The 17,830-nt window shown below is 30.6% G+C and overlaps 1 protein-coding gene across 1 annotated transcript; it reads left to right on the top strand.

The window, feature by feature from the left end:
* Positions 1 to 479: 479 nt before the first annotated feature.
* LOC143053477 (vitelline membrane outer layer protein 1 homolog) lies at positions 480 to 8,856 on the top strand. The gene is made up of 4 exons (XM_076226282.1): positions 480 to 831; positions 3,143 to 3,243; positions 4,084 to 4,272; positions 5,901 to 8,856. The coding sequence occupies exons 2-4, from the start codon at positions 3,238 to 3,240 to the stop codon at positions 6,141 to 6,143; spliced, it is 438 nt and encodes a 145-aa protein (XP_076082397.1). The 5' UTR covers positions 480 to 831; positions 3,143 to 3,237; the 3' UTR covers positions 6,144 to 8,856.
* Positions 8,857 to 17,830: the final 8,974 nt, after the last annotated feature.

The following is a 17,830-nucleotide window of genomic DNA, read 5'->3' as shown; positions in this document are numbered from 1 at the left end:
TAGTAGAGTGGAATACAATAAGTCGTTCCTTTGTAATTCATTAATGTTGAAGGGACGTAGACAAGTATTACGTCAGGGACCAATAAACAAGCCATGTGCCATAAATCTTTAATAATTCCGTCTATCGCATTTAAAATCAAATGCATTTGACAAAAACAAGCAGAATAATTAGTTACAGTTATCAAATTGTTAAAAATATAAAACGTTTAACTACAATCAAACTCCTACACAATGGTGACATTGCTACGCTAAATTCAACGTAGCGTAGCGAGGTTGGCGTTTCCATTGGAGGGACGTAAATATGTATTACTCCCGAGACCAATAAAGAAACAATGTTTCATATAACTTTCTGAATTTACAGCTATCCTACTTAAAAGCAAATGCATTTCAAAAAAAAGTCAGAAAAAATAATAACAGTTATTAAATGGATTCAAATATAAATGCTGTTTAGTATTTACTTTTAACGATTTTAAGTTCATATACAGTTTTTCGTTGTTTTAGAAATGCAAGTGTATGTTATTGCTTTGATATATAGCATTGTTTTTCAAAATTTTCAAAATGCAGAAATGTTTGCTGGGAATTTCCAAACGAGACAGGAATTGTTCATAGTAGAGAAGAATAAGAAAATTCGGTCAGTGGCTCTCACATCTCTGGGGAAAATGTCTCAAACTCAATGTGCGGCACTTTGTTTGAAATTTGGAGAGAGATGTTGTGAAATAACGTATATAACCTCTTCTCGAGAGTGTAAACTAGATCAGTCCGGATGCTGTCATTCAGATTTTGACTATACATCTGGTACAAACCTCATACAAAGAGATCGTACCCTTGTCGGTGAGTAAAACCTGTTCTTTTTAGTCCTTCTAAGTATAGTAAATTTTTGGTGCACATATAAGTATAGAATCTCCGGAGGTTTTTTTTCCTTTGAACGTTCCTGAACAATTTTTGAAAATAATTTCGGACGTATTCAATTATTTTACGTCTTGTTTTTAAGTTTTACGGCACTGAATCTATACGTCTGCTGCTGGACCAATAGCTCAGTAATGAATTAAAACAAACTGTTAAAATTTGTTTGTTTATAAGTTTTGAAATCATAAACAAACTATGGTGTAACACCCTCAGTCAAAGTTGACCTTAGATGGATCTAACTATTTTTCATGTATTTTATTGTCATTAAGATCTTTATCTCTTTCGGTTCTCATACAACCTCGGCCATAGAAAATTTGACTTTAGGCGTTTTTGATAAAGGTAAATCAATATAAGAGCTTCGGACGTATGAAATTGCTAAATGTGTGGTTATCAATTTGTACATTTATAAATGTCTTTTTTTAGTATAACCTCTGCAAGAGGATCAGCAATTGTTTCCATTGTCACCATTCATGACGATACTTTTTTTATCGCTATTTTGTGCATTTTTCCTTTGATCTTTTTTGTGATAATTTGTCATATCATTTTACTCGCTTGAGATGAAAATTATCGCTAGAAACTAAGGCGCCACGTGGCGTTGCTAACGAAATTGACATGAAATTGACAACGTCGTCATAGGTAAAATAGCGATAAACAGATTATCATTGGTCATCTCAACTCGATTGCTTTTCGTGACCGGCTCAAGCAAGAAAATCAATCTCGTTGAGATAACCAACGATAATTTATTAATAATATTAATAATAATATTAATGTTTAACTCATATAAAAATTTCAAATCGTTATTAAAAATAGTACACTATTATTACGCAAATTGTTTTTATTTTATTCTCTTCTGTGTTCACTATTAACAATTATAGATTTGTATTGACTGTGTTTACCAAATTATTGATCTGTAGCTCAAGAACTGAAAAAAAAAACATGTCATGCGCACTCAAAGTGTTGGCAATATTTGTTTCCCAAATTTTTCCACTGTTGGTACATTTCCGAATTAAATGTGAACAGTTTTTCTTCTCACTAGTGAAAAAATGATAAATCGAAGTTTAATTATGACGTCTTGGTTTCTATTAAATTTCATATTGTGACATCTTGAAAAAAATGTGATCATGCCTGGCATGGTCACATTTATACTTCTGTAATTCTCTAAAAGAGAAGAATAAAAATCAAATTAGAAACAGATTCCACCACTATAAATCTAATATTTATATATCTATACACTCTCAGCAATATGGATTTTTTTTGATTTATTTAAATTGCTCGGCATGCCTCAAGCGTTCACTATTAAAATTATTAAAAATGGAGTTAAGAAATAACGTTACACATTTGTTGTAGTGATATATCAATATCTTTAATGCATCTCTCAACGGTAATGAAAGGTGAAAAATAAAATCTCAAAAAATACTGAGCTCCGAGAAAATCAAAATGGAGAGTCCCCAATCAAATGGCAAAATCAAAACAACAAACAGTGATTCTAAATATAGATAAGGAAATGATTGTCAATGAAATGAAAACCAGTATTCACCAAAGAACAAAAGCAATGATAATAAGCTACTGGTCAAATGATTGCTTTCATAAATAAGCACAGCTTAGAGCAGCGTAGTAACCTTTAAATATGTATACTGGGCACCAGATGTCAACATATAAAACAATTCAACGGATAAAGTATGATTTACGTTCATGAAAATAACGACACTGAATGAAAATATGCCTTATTCCTTTTTTAGTTTATTATTGTGTGGTTCATTGTTTCAACGCCATGTCCTTCACCTCTTATTCTAAATTTCAATAAATTGATATAAATAATCAACTGAAAGAAATTAAATTTGAAAAGTACGTAATATACTTAAGAAATATTTCAAACGTTGAACATAAATCATAAATATGCAATAGTTTTACCAGCAGTACATTATTGAAGAAAACAGTTTGATGCCATATATCTTTCGGTCTACATTGTATCGTTTACATTTTGCCTGAATGCACGGAAGTCACCGAAATAATTTATTCTATCTGAAATATAATGCATATATAATTTTCCTCAGATTTGTTTGAAAAAGTCCATACATTCATTATGCTGATTGACACGTAAATTTTGTTTTAAATAAATTTGCACTTTTGATCATATTTCAAAATAAATCATAAATAACTTTGTCTCGTTTTAAGACATACAACATAATGTTCAATCTTAAGCTGGTCCATGTTATAAAGATGTTTTCTGTTTCAGTGAATAAGACATTATCTGTAACGAATGGCGGAAGTTAAGGTATTTGGGCATCTGCAGAATTTTGCAAGCGAGGTCATTATGCAATTGGTTTCAGGATGAAAGTATGTATATTTTTATGAAATACGTTTAATCTTGATCTATCAAAACTTTTGAATAAGATTATAAAACTACTATACTGATTTGAGAACTACACCTGAAGACTAAATTCAGTTAATTTGGTCAAAACTAAAGGAAACAAAATTTCTTAAACTACTAGTAAATAAGCGATAAATGAAAGCCAAATTAACATCAAATCATCTTAGGTTAAGTATTGTATGAGACAATGTTACAAATAAAACAGTTTGCATGCAAAAGTTGATGGTAACTTTGGATTCATTATTATTTGTTGGATACCAATTTTCGTGGGTTTCGTTGTTACAGATGAACCACGAATTCAAATGTTCAACAAATATCATAATTTCAATAGGCTTAAAGCTTTGTAAACAGAGGTTGGTAAAACCACAAAATTAAATACCCACGAATATGCAAGATTTCAGCAATCCACGAAAAATGATACCAACTACAATAAATGAATTCACAGCATATGCACTTAGCAGCTCATGGTACATTGAGGAATTTTCAATCTACTAAGAAAACATTTGGTACATCCCTTTCAAGGTACCCTTTTCTATTTCGTGAATTTGTTAAGTGACATATAGCTTGTTAAATCAATACTTACCGTGTTTTTTTCCTAAACTAAGGAATTATTTTGTATCTGTGTCTTTTAACAGTCTTATTGACCGAAACAAATGTTCTGGAAGTTGTCACACTTAAACATTTACTCTAATTATATAATAATTGTATTAACCTTTTCGTCGTTTATAAATTTTATTTATAACGATTCCGACGTTGCTCACGTTGGAATAGTAATCTGTCGTTTTATGTGTGCATTCTTTTTACAGATTGAACCTCCACATGGAGACAAAACAGAACTGAATGCTATTGCAATTGTCTGTGGAAGTAAAGCAAGGGATCGTTGTGGTGATATGGCAAGTTCTGGTCAGCAGGTATGGGGAGATTGGACAGGGGAAACACTTTGTCCAGCAAACGCATTTCTTGTTGCTTTTTCCCTACAAGTACATCCATACAGTGTAAGCTGCTTATATATTTAACTATTACTAATTTCTACTAAATTTCTTATTTAGACGTCCTGAAAAAATGTAACCTAGTCTGATGACGGAAAATATATAGAACACAACTTTCTGCAAGTGTTTGAAAAGGAAGGATACAAATCATTGTCATAAATTCTCTTCATCTTCGTACTTTATTTGGCCTTTCTAACTTCTTTGGGTTCGAGTGTCACTGATGAGTTGTTTTTAGACAAAACGCCTGTCTGGATCAAATACATAATTCCAATCCTGGTATATATGATGAGTTTATTGTCACGGTGCTGATATTGGTACTTTTCTCCCGCCCGTTTGTCTTTTTTCAGATTAAGCTGATAATCAAATGCTTCTTAATTTGATTATTTGAAAGGTGTTGTAGAAGATTGATTGCATGATAGTTTTCCTTTCATATCTCATTTTATAAATAGATATAAGAAGATGTTAAATGAGTGTAAAATGAGACTAACAATTCAAGTCACAAGTTGTAAAAGTTCAAAGGAAATCCTTCACCACGGAGCTTTTGCTCAAACCGAACAGCAAGCTATAAAAGCCGTATAATGACTAATGTAAAACTATTCAAACAGGAAGAAACAAAAACAAGAAGCGAGAAACATTTATGAACAGCAACCACTAAACATCAGGTTTCTATCTTGTTTATAAGCGGTCCGTTGTATTATTATTTTAAACAAAATTTAATTCTTTAAATAAAATTGCATATATTTTCACTTTACTGGATATAGCATTATCATATGCGTTTTAGTTCACGATTTGAAAACAAAAACGATTTCATGGAAATTGTTTGTTTTTTTTATAAATACCTTACGAAAAACCTTTATAAAAAATTATAATATGCATCACATTTGAAATAGAAATACGTGTTCTTGTGTAGCCATTATTGATTTTCAATATTGAAATGGAGAACGGGGTCTAAATTATTGATGTTTCTTTGTTCAGAAAGCTGTAAATAATAATTCATCATAGATACCATGATTAAATTTTGCATTTACGCCAGATGCTGCAAATTATCAATTACAATTTCTTGCTTTTATTGTTTGCAAGATTGAACGATGAATAAATGAAACTAATTTGTGAAATTGTCAATAGAATAACAATATTGCTTTTACATCTGTAACATAATGTTTATAATTCATTTTGTATAAGAGTTTGCAATACATTTACCTATTTTTTTCATATGAAGTTTCATTTAAACGTAACTGACCTGAAGATATTTAACTTAGTTGGCTTATTGACATGTGTACATGTACACGTGTTATTTCTATCTTTTGATTATTATGTTGTTCAGTTACTATTCTTTCTGTCTGTTTTATTGCCAACTACTGTAAACGAACTGAGTTTTACGAATACCTTATTTTGCGCTTAGTCCTTTGAGTTCAATTTCGCGGCCATTTATGTTTGCGATATCAAAATGTACTTAATGTAGCTTAACAAGAAAAGATCAGACGATTGATATCGCCTTTATTTTCAAAACTTGAAAGGAGCGAACATTAGTTGGTTTACAGTTAGTTGGTAAACAATTTGCAGATTCTCCGAGTTTAATAGATATTTGCTAACTGGTATGAAATCTGAAGATATGACATATCTTTTTTTGAAAGGTTAATGAAGATAGCACTGGCGCTAATTACGTCAGATTCAGATGCAGATATTTCAAAGATGAATTTGATGCCGTTGACCTTAACTATCCTCCTGGGTATGGACCATATGGCTCATATGGTGAATGGAGTGACGCCTGTCCAATGCACAGTGCCATATGTGGTCTACAGACCAAAGTTGAAGCTCACCAAGGATATGGAGATGATACCGCACTTAATGATGTTATTTTTTTCTGTTGTGAATAAGGAGGCTACCAAAGCAAAATGTACATCAATTGAACTCTTTTGTTGTTTTGGGGATAATATTACTCTGGTTGTGACGAATGTGAAATAATTACATTCAAAATTATTTAAATTAAAACAGAAAACGAATGTTTACACATGTTACATTTAATAAATTTCATATGAGCTGCGTAGGAAAGAAATCGATTTTTTACAAGTACACGTGTCCATCGACATGTATAATACTTTGAAAGATTTTTTACCATCTAAAAGACGAAATAAAAGATGAATTGTTGCCCTCCACATTAGTGTTGTATGTTTTATAGTTCACAATTATTTCAAACAGTTACATACTTTTTATTGAGATGCTTTCAACCCCTTATACATTTGTGATAGGTTAATAGATATCTTGATACTCATTTCCATCATGTCGTTTCCTAATCGACGCAGCCCATATGTATTTTATGAAGGAAAATATATTAGGTATTTTGTTTTTGTTGTTTTGAATGTTATAGTGTGTGATAAAAAAAATTGACAGAATTCTATGTTTGCTATACCATGGTTCAATTAAACGCACCTTATGACAATAAAAAGAAGCAAATCAGAATTTAGTTTTTTGCAGTGTTCTAAGAAATATGTTTACTTTGTATTACTTGTTATTTGTGAGACAGAAACTGTTTTAAAAGGGTTAATTATCTTTATAAATTGAAGATCTATTTAGACTTTTGATGCCCTAGCTTTTTATTCATTCAAAAACGCAAATGAAAGATCCGAAAACTATACCATTACAGATTAGCAAGTTTCTGAAGTTAAAGCAAAATTTATGGTTGACATATTTTATCAGTTATTGCATTATTTTTATTTAAAATATCTATCATTTTCTCCCTATCAAATTTACCCCTCTTACTTAATATGATGTGGACCGGTCATTGCTATTAAATCTTATGCAGTTTGATTGGATTAATTTCTTAGTGTATGTACATAGATTAAGTTAGTAAGTTTATGCATGTGTACAGTAACTTTTAAAACCTTCAAACTGGACACAATATAATTATATTCCAATGAAATTAAGATTTGAATGGTTACAATTGCCACCTTTTATATTTTCACAATATTTTCCACATATAGAGTACATACTTTTTTTTTAAACAAATTCTAAAGAAAAAAGAGACGGTTAACAAACAGACTTTTTATTTCATGAAACAATTCATTTTTTCGAGAAAAAAAAGAAGCATAAATACTTAAACACACGGTTACGACAGGAAAAAATTGTTGATTATCTTAACAACAAAACATATGTCAGGTTAATTATAAAAGTATGGTTAAATTCAATCTAAAAAAAAAGGTAGTCAGTCTATAAAGTCAAAATATGTCAATCTACCTATTTCTTTATCCTCAAAATGTTAAATCTTGTTATGCACTATACTGAGATTAGAAGAAGACAGTTTGTTTCCTTCTTAAATTTGCCATGGATTTTTACTTCAAAACCATAGGAATTAGCGTAATCTTTTGAACTAAACAAATTGTACAAGTTATTATAATTCCGACGTCATTTTGGCACCCGAATTTCTTATTCTACTCCATCATGCAGTGTAATATGTTTTTTTTTAAGAAATCGTTTTGTGAGTCTGCACAGCCTTTTAATGTTTGCTTAGGGTATATTCCTTTTTGTTTTGTTTCTTATTTATATATGACGTGAATCTGTGCTTATACATCCCGTTATTGTGTTATTGCACTATCATGTTAAATTTTTGTATTTTTGTTTTTCATTTTTATTAGACTTCTTTTAAAAGAGGGACGAAAGATACCAAAAGGACAGTCAAACTCATAAATCTAAAACAAACTGACAACGCCATGGCTAAAAATGAAAAAGACAAACAAACAACAGCACACACGACACAACATAGAAAACTAAAGAATAAACAACACGAACCATTTTAAATGTCTATTTATGTTACTTTGTAACATATTTATTGGGTTTTTATAGTGATTAAGCTAATAACACAATGTTGTGACCACATTTTTGAAATTTTGACATATTATTATACAGTTATGATCTATTCTGTTGATGTTTTTAAACTTTTGATCTTGTGTTTTGATATAGGACTTACAACATTGAGTTTACGTCGAAGTTCGATAATTTTCTATTGACTACAACTTCATCTTAACGTACTCTATAATTGCAATGTCAAATTAAAATCAGATTTATATTTTGAGCGTTCCTTATGACGGTGATGAAAAAACTGAGATTTGGACTAACATATGAAAAAAACTTTTTTATTCAGGTGATATTTGTGAATTACCGTAACGGTAGACATGTTAGATTTTGGCATATCTTTGAAAAGCGTACATATTCTTTGTTCAAAACACATGTTAAAGAGCTGCATTGTCCTTTTCATAGTTTCTATGAACAGAAAAAACACACACAAACCAAATGTTTTTTTATTTGTTAAAACATGATTACCAACTTCTTTTTTTCCATATTGTCAACTGACCCTTACTTCAAGATATCTGTTATTTCAAAACATCAATGATTAGTTAATTAATGCCTATATGCTACACCTTTCAAGGTAAAAAAGTTAAAATCCTTAAATGTAAACCTTAGTCGGAAGATGGTGATTTAAGAATTGCAAAAGACTATGTTCAGGAACAATGACATTATCTTTAATAACTTTGTTTTATATTTTATGTTACTGCTTGATTTATAGAAATGTTATTTGCAAATAAAATCATTTGAATAAAATTAGTGTATCTATGTTTTCTTGCGTCCGAAACAGTGACTTTTTTTTCTTTAGTTGTGTCTTAATGGTACACTTATGTTTTCTTGTTTTTCTTGATTTTTTGATAAAAATGTTTGGTCTGTGATACCAAGTGGTGCTCTCAAAATCATTCTTTCGTACTTTTTACGCACGCCATCACGAGTCTATTGACTGCAATGAAATATCCGTTTCACAGAGGTTAGTGGATATGTTTCAAGAGCTATATTTAACCACACTCTCATTCATTATTCCCTCAAATGTGACCTACCGAATTAAACTTATTAAGGTGGCTCATGTGTCTTCCTCCATCTTGGAATTTGAAGAAGCAGATAGCTTTGGTCTAGATATTTGATGAATGTGAAAATTTTGAGAGTTGTTTGTAAATTATGTAAAAGACTTTATATTAATATAGAAAATTGCAGGTTTTATCATATTTGCAGCTGTAATTTTGCACAACCTGTAGCGCGAAAAAAAGTCCGATGACCCATACTTTTAAATATATCTTTGAAAAAAGCATGATAAAAACTTCATTTTGACAAAGTTATCAAAAAATTCGATCAATTTTAATTTAGACTCCCTAACCATCTGATCAAGTTTTTGTTAAAACTAAAATAAACAACACAAAGGATGACGCTCGTGGAGACAATATTTTCAAGATTCCAGAGCACCTGCAATCAACCCCAATTTCTTTTGATGGTCCGTGTTGTACAGTCTTCCGTTTTCTATCTGGTGTATGAGAAACTATTGTTTGTCTGTTGGTCTTTTCTTTTTTAACTGTATCATTGTCAGTGTATTATTTACTTACAAGAATAAATGACCCTTTGGTATCTTCGGACTTTCTTTGATATGTTATATATATAAAATACCCACTTTTCAAGACTAGGATGTGTTCATATCTTAATATAACGATTGTAGGTGTTTTTATTATTGACATATATGGGCCATTACATGGCTTTTTATATCGTGCCTTTTTTTCTTCCCATCGACATAATTTAAACATTCCCGTTTGTGTCTATAAAAATATCAGAAGTATTTGAATAAGAGTAGAAATATCAGAAACACTTTTATAGTGCAAAATGTTTGGGGTTTTTTTCTGTTTAAAAACAAACTAATGATATTGTGTTGAAATGAATAGATATGTTGACAAGTGGTCATCGAAATGTTTAGACATTTCGTACACTAACAATAATTGAAAATACATAACGTTAGCGAAATGAAGAAATATGATACCAACGTGGTATTTGAACTCATAATTTGAAAACAAACTGAAAATGTATTGGCAACAAATACAAAAAGAAACAGTACCCATAAAAGCATAAAACGAGATACAGTAACAAGCGCACATTCGATGTATATATTATGAGATACAAGAGAGACGAAAGATACCAGAGGGACAGTCAAACTCATAAATCGAAAAACAAACTGGCAACGCCATGGCTAAAAAAGAAAAGACAAATAATAGAGATCATATCTGTGAAATAGTACGTTAGCAAATAAACAAATATATGAATAGTATGCATCCCACAAAAAGAGGCGTGGCGTGTGAAACAGCTATATTTACAAAGTACAACCTATAATGTAGGAACAAATATCTAACATAGAATTGATTATTTCAGAAACTTTTTTCATATATCATATCACTGCATTAATACATACGTTTATCAATTGATCAGTTTATCTATTAATTTCAATAAATTCCTTTCTAATTAGGTTAAGAAAAATAAACTTGAAATTTAAGGCAAATTCTACTTAAAGTTTGTCAGAAATTACTGATTTCCTAAGATCTGAAAATTAATTCACATTAAAGTAAATTTACAATTAAATTTATTTCAAGTTTATAAGAATTTATTGAATGTCTGACAGTTGGAATTTCATAACGAATAACGCAAATCTAAAATATTTGTTTCTTCTGACTTAGGAGAATGACTTCTGTTATGTTTATTTGTAATTAAAGTCTAGTTAAATAACATATAACCCCATCTTCAATGAGATTATTATTATAGAGGTTACATAGAGTTAGGAGTAGTTCGAAGCAATTAAGTTTCAAATAATATCTAATTTCATATAAAAAAGATCTCTAATCATGTGTAAAAAAATATCGGTTTGAGAAAATATATATTTCTGCCCAAGTTTAAAAAAAATATAGCATTAATTTTTTACTCAAGTTATTCTAATAATTTTTTTGTTTTCTTTGTTCAATGAATTATCGAATTACAAGGAAAGTTAATACGACATGATTACTTTGTTTTACTCCAGAAGTCTATTAACGATAAAAGATAAAGAAAACAAAATTAAAAATGTATTATTTTTATAAAAAGCTGAAAACCATTTATCAATAACGCCTGTGTATACTTTTAGGTTGTTTGGTTTCAAAATTACTGATTTATTTTTGAACTTTTATCACAAATGATTATATATATTAAAGTGAAAAGTGTAATTCAAGGGATCAACGTACCGATTGAGCCTCTGCTTCTAAATTTGTGTACTTGTTTAAGTACTTAACATATCTCTGCAGATTATGAAGTATTTTCAGCTAACACGTCAGAAGCCCGCATACGTAAATTTGTTCTATATGTTGAATTTCCATGTATCGATTTCATTACAACTAAACGACAATTTATCAAATAATTGTATAATATATTTAACAATGTTTATAATAAGATATGTCTTGCAATTAAACAATGTCAATTTATTTAGATCCTAATGACTTTTTTTTTCGATAGACAAAACACCTCGCTTGATAATTTGTACATTTATTTAAACAGTTAGTATAGTAATTATGTTATTGAATATTGCTTAGGATCATTTATATTTTCATTCATCTGATTAGTAGATTTAAAAAAAAAAAGAGATGTGGTATGAATGACAATGAGACAATTATCCACCAAAGTTAAAATGATGTGAATTTAGGCAATTATAATGAACCATTAGGCCTTCAACAATGACAAAATTCCATTTCGTATGGTCGGCTACATAAAGCCTTTTTCAACTAATTTCTATAGTTAGTTCATATGTTGTACTGTTACATCACTGTTCCAGGATGGAGGAGGATATTACGCTTTTGATCTTATTTTACCCTGCCACGTATCTGTTCCAAGTCGGGAAGCAGTAATTCAGTGGTTGTCGTTCGTTGCTGTTCGTTCCTTATTTTGTACAAATGTACATTAGACCGCCAGTGTTCTCGATGAATTGTTTTAAATTTGTTCTTTCGGGGCCTTTTACAGCTGACGATGCACTTATGGATGGATCTTATTCATTGTTGAAGGCCTTACGGTGATAGATAGTTATCAATTGATGAGTTATATGGTGTTTTGTTGATATTTTTCTTAATTGCAATCCTGAAATATCTTTTTTTCTCATTTCACAGATCTTGTGTCAAATTTTGCCATCAAGTAACTACCTGAAACTATTTAGACTATTTAAATCAATGTTTAATCTTTGAAGAAAATGTATTTAAGGAGAACGACACAAAGTAAATACAATTCATTTGTTTTCCTGTTTTTTTGGGGTTTTTTTTAATCATTTTAAAACATAGTTATCTCCAATCGCAAATGCAGCATTAACTTAAAGAGAGATAACTTTAATTTTCCATAGACTTTTACTCAATTTCATGATATTATGGAGCTCGATAAATTGCGGTTACTGTGTAATAAAGGATGACAATTTTATTTACCAGGTAGTCATATGAATATTCAGGGATTTTGTAGGGTTTTTTTTTAGATATAAAGCTCTTCAACTGAATCGGTTTTATGCATCCTTAACTTTCAAATATTCGGCTTTGAGCGCTCCATATGTAGGTTAATTCAGAAAAGCGGATCAAACGCGTGAACATTTAAAACGAGTTGTTTTCAGTTGTTAGATATTGTATAGGTTTAAATATGTTACAGCATTATTATAAAAGTTCTCTGTGATAGCTTAAATATCAGAATCATCACTGAAATGGTCAAGAATAAAGTCAACAGTAGTATACCGCTGGTCGAAATTCATAAATCGATTGAGAAAAAAAAATCGGGTTACAAACTAAAACTAAGGGAAACGCTTCAAATATAAGAGAACTACATCACAACAGAAACACAACATTAAAATGTTACGCACACAGAAACGAACTATAATATTACAATGGCCATTTTCAAGACTTGTTACAGGACATTTTAAGAAAAAAAACGCGAATATACATGTATTACTTATACTACATATACTTAAAGTAGATTTTGGAATGATTCTTTTAAGGTTAAGGATGTGATTGATTTAATTCATCATTTCATTTCATTAGGAACAGCATTTTTAAAGTAATAGTATAAGCCCAAAAAATATTAAAAAAAAAGAAATAAGATTTTTATAGTACAATTAAAAAACCATAAAATTGTAAAAAATAAAGAACAGGAGTAATCATTGTTTTATACTTATGCTGTAGTGAATTCCTTAACATAATAAGATGTCTGAATCTTGGGTTTTTTTCAGAAATTTAAAAATCATCCTACAATATGTTTTTTGTTTGATATGTTTTTTGTTCAAAATTTAAAAAAAAAGAGGGATATTTTTATATCAACTTAAAAATCGACTAAAACAATCTTCAAAACAGATCCATTTCAACACTTGTATACAATTATTAAACTAATATTTGCTGGTATCCCTGACCTTAAAAATACACCTGTGATTTACATCTTCTATTCAAACTCAGCGTTATTTTCTTTCTTCAGGATTTGAGAGTTATTTTATATTATGTTACGGTATGTTGATTTGATAGTGAAATCAACATTTGACTGGATGATACCTTCACACGTGACGTCGACCAAAATTTCAGATTCACTTCTGATGATCATATTCCCCTCTAACATGTCAGGACTAGATCATACGACGTTACGCACAAATCTTAGGCAGTGGAATAAAACATTCATTTTACTTGGCCTCGGGAGATATGAAGATTCTTTCACTCTGGAAAAATCATATTTCCCTCGGGCAGAGCTCTCGTGAAATATGAATATTCTTGGGAGAACAAATAGTCATATCTCCCTCAGGTACGAGAAATATGTGTATTTTGTTCACCTTTACTCATTTGGACGTATTGTCATTTTTGGATATTTTATGCACCTTCTTACAATAAGTGTTTTCCAACGGAAATATTTTCAAAGGACGTAATGCGATAAAGAATGCAAATTGTTTACAAAAAACAAGAAAGTAGTTTTTCACTGAAGTGAAAGACAATTCAATTCAGTTCATTATGTTGTTTACGTCTCATCTGGGACCGGTTGTTCAATTTGTCGTTAACTTAACGGTAGCGTTAGCCTTAACGTGCCGTTAAAAAGTTTAACGTGGCGTTACTTAACGGAAGGAAAAAAAGCTGTTGTTCAAGTTGATTTAACGGTAGCGTTAGCTCACGTGACCGTAAACATATCTTAACCTGTCGTTAAATTTTAACTATGGTTTAGAGGCTATTTTAGTTACCCATAATTCAGATTATCTGAACTTCCTCCACAAACAAATATGGCCGACTTACCTTCTGATAATGCATGTACCCAGTCTAGTGTAAAAAAAAACAAGGGAAAGAAAGCCGAATTTCTCGGAAGCGGAAATCAATGTACTCCAAGATGAAGTGGAAAAGAATTATGCTGTCATTAATGATAAATTTGGTAGTGCTGGGACCAATAAAAGAAAGACAGCAGTCTGGGGAAGGATTTCCATGATGGTGTCTTCTCTTGGTGTTGCCTATAGGTCAGCCAAGGAGTGTATATCCTGTCTTGCTAGAATTTTAAACTTTCCAAAAAAAAAACACCATACTAACTTTGTCCTAATTAACACTTTCTTACAAGATGTCTTTAAGGGAATCAACATGAATGTTTACCTCTATGTATTATGAGGGTTATAAAAAGTTTTAATGAATAAAATTGCAGCATGTATATACAACCTGTGACATGGCGTGATAATATCTCAACTACATTCCACTTCAAATGTGTTGTCTCCTCTTATAACTATTGTTCAAACCAATTGATAAAATATCAAATATATATAATAAATAGAAAAAGAAGTTTAAAAAAATGAAAATATGAAAGAACATTTCCGACACCTACAAAAAAAGGGGATCTACTCAATAATGTATCTGTGATCTAAATTTAAAAATGTTTAAACCCCTATCGAATTTTTGAAACTAAAACTTTTGCGTAATAATACTTTGTTGGCAATACATGTACAGCTCTTTTCTTAATATATGTACTGGTAGTAATATTAAAAATTGATTGTTGAATTATGTTTTCCTTAACATCCAGGGACAAATGTTTCATGCATATTCAGGACAATTTTCCGATTTCTATACTGTCTATACATATACAATGTATTGCACTCCCACAGAGTGTTACACTGGGATTGAAGACTTACATTCACCCTGTTTGTCCGCTCCTCCTAATAAACCGAACAAATTCAGATTTGGTCAGTAGATGAGGTATGACATGTGAGAACTTTCAAATTAGTCAGATGTTGCTGGATGTTGACACATGAATGCTGAGTATCCTTTTTGTAACTCTTTTTAACTGACACAGACAAAGTAATGTTCTCTTAAATGGCGTCCAAGCAAACATTCAAAAAGTCCATTACCAATGATTACCTTTATTGCAAAATACGACCTTCTTTTACATATTGTTGAAGTATTTGACCCTTTTCTCTTAATGAAGTTTCGAATTTTTTTGTCATTGGGTTGCTATACCCCACATCTTTTTATATCATTTTTCTATGCTGATCGATTTTCTTGAAATGCATTGTATTCATTCAGTTGTACAGGAGCTTGTAATATTTTTTACAAATAAGTCATGTACAATTGTTAATACATGTACATTCATATCATTAACATTCTGTTTTGTTGAACAGGTTGTGTATTTTAGAGGTGAGATTGAAAAGCAGAAAAAGGAAATGAAAAAGCTTGACTTACAGATCGAACTGCTAAAAAGAATCAAGCCAATGTCGTTATCTCAGTGTCTTAAGGCACTTGGTTCTACTAACTAATATTAACTTAATTTGTTATATTCTCATGTTATATTGATTTATTTTTAAAAGAAAAAAATGAATGTTATTTTTAAAAGAAAAAATGATTATATATTTCACATAATTATATATTTGATTGAATTAAAGGAGGTCTTAACTATTAACCTCAATGATCTACATGTAACAGTTATCAATAAAACTTCCAGAAATTATTGAACAACACAGAACAGAATCATGCACCTGTTTTTATATCATGTTGAACTTGGTAGGGAAAACGGTTGTCAATTTCTTTTCTTAGAGGAGTTTGTAATGGTTGTGGATGTGGATTATGTCAATGTCCATCATGTTAATATCGAATACGTTTGTAAATGAAGTGATGTGTAAAATGGGAACCAAATAGTTCTGACAAAAAATAATAGAAACTGTAATTGATCTGATACATGAAACGCATCGAAAGTCTGCCTGTGTCACTAGTGTGAATTGTTTGACTTCATGAGCAATAATTGAAACTTTTACTTTAAAACTTAAACACTTCTCGAATAAAGTTTCAATCTTATTAAATCATTTCAATATCGAATCACGGAGATAATAAACCGTCGTTGTTTATGGCCATATATATGGTAACCAGAAGTTGCTTAAATCAAAGTATTTTGTACTTTGGTGAATATTTGTTTTACTGGCAGGCATCCCATGTCTCCCTATTTTGAACATCAACAAAATAAAACGTTGTTTCCATTAAGACCATAGTGTATTAAAACTGGTCTTCAATTAGTTAGGATCATGTGTCTATGAAAAAGTAAGAAAGCATATTAAAGTGTTAATAATATGTATTTCAGTGGTTAAAAAATACTCTGGCAACGTGTACTCTCGTGTTTCTTCCATCTTGCACTCCCAGAAAGGCTGGAACGGGCTGATCAAGTCTAACACCAGCACCGTCGTCATTTACCAACGGTTCATTTCTGGACAATGCAATGTTATGCAACACTGCACAGGCACCAAAAATTCTACAGACTTTTTCTGGTTTCATTCTTACCTTAAATATGAAAAAGTATATGCTCATTTAAGTTTCAAGTTATGTAGAGCAATTAATAGTAAATGAAAAGGTGTCAAGCATGCAGAAATATATATCTAATTTTATATGTCTTGATATAGAGATAATATGCAATAGTCATTTGACATTATAGATCATATTTGCACTTAGATAACTGTTCTAGAAAATTGATGGCGGTCATACCAAACGCATATTCAAATTCTAAATTGAAGACAAATTTACAACACTTGACAATGATCCTGAAAGACAGACTTTTGTTGATCAAGGCGGTTTTTTTCTCCAAATTTATATATTCGGGTTGCTGTCTCACGGACGTTTAACAAACATCTCTAAGCCATTTTGGTGTGACCATTTCATTGATTTTGTTCTTTATTTATGTGTGAATTGCAATGTCAAATCTGTATTTAATATAAATATACCTCAGAATGGAGGACATGAAACCGTCTTTTCAAAATACCAAAAGTCCTCTCTATAACGGATCTAGTACTGGCATGGTATCCGTTGAACCTTTGCTGGTGTCTCTCTGTTGGATTGGCATATGGAGTAAGCAGGTAAGGGCGACAAGCATATCCACTGTCCCCAGGAATAACACAATCTATCAATCCCCTGTGATTTGTCTGGAGGTAATTAGACAAAGTTGATGTGTTGAACATGTGGGAGACGTGAGTGAAGCCTGGCCAGTTTGCAAATACATTGGTAAACCTGCCTCTAAATATGAATTCAGTGTTTTAAAAAAATAAATAAAAGACAATTTAAAAAAAATAGAAGATTCTTTAAGTATGCAAGTACGTACATTAACGCAAAGTTCTACTAAAAAAGAAAGTCACACAAAGTACTACACAGTTATTCCTCAACAAACTTTATTACTGACATTTTCTAGAACAAAGAAAATTCGGATATAAAGAAACATAGATAGCTATTACTATATG

The sequence above is a fragment of the Mytilus galloprovincialis genome, chromosome 12 (genome assembly GCF_965363235.1).
Source record: "Mytilus galloprovincialis chromosome 12, xbMytGall1.hap1.1, whole genome shotgun sequence".
Classification (NCBI taxonomy): Eukaryota; Metazoa; Mollusca; class Bivalvia; order Mytilida; family Mytilidae; genus Mytilus; species Mytilus galloprovincialis.
The sequence above is the reverse complement of the archived record's forward strand: the minus strand, read 5'-3'. Positions and strand labels throughout refer to the sequence as shown.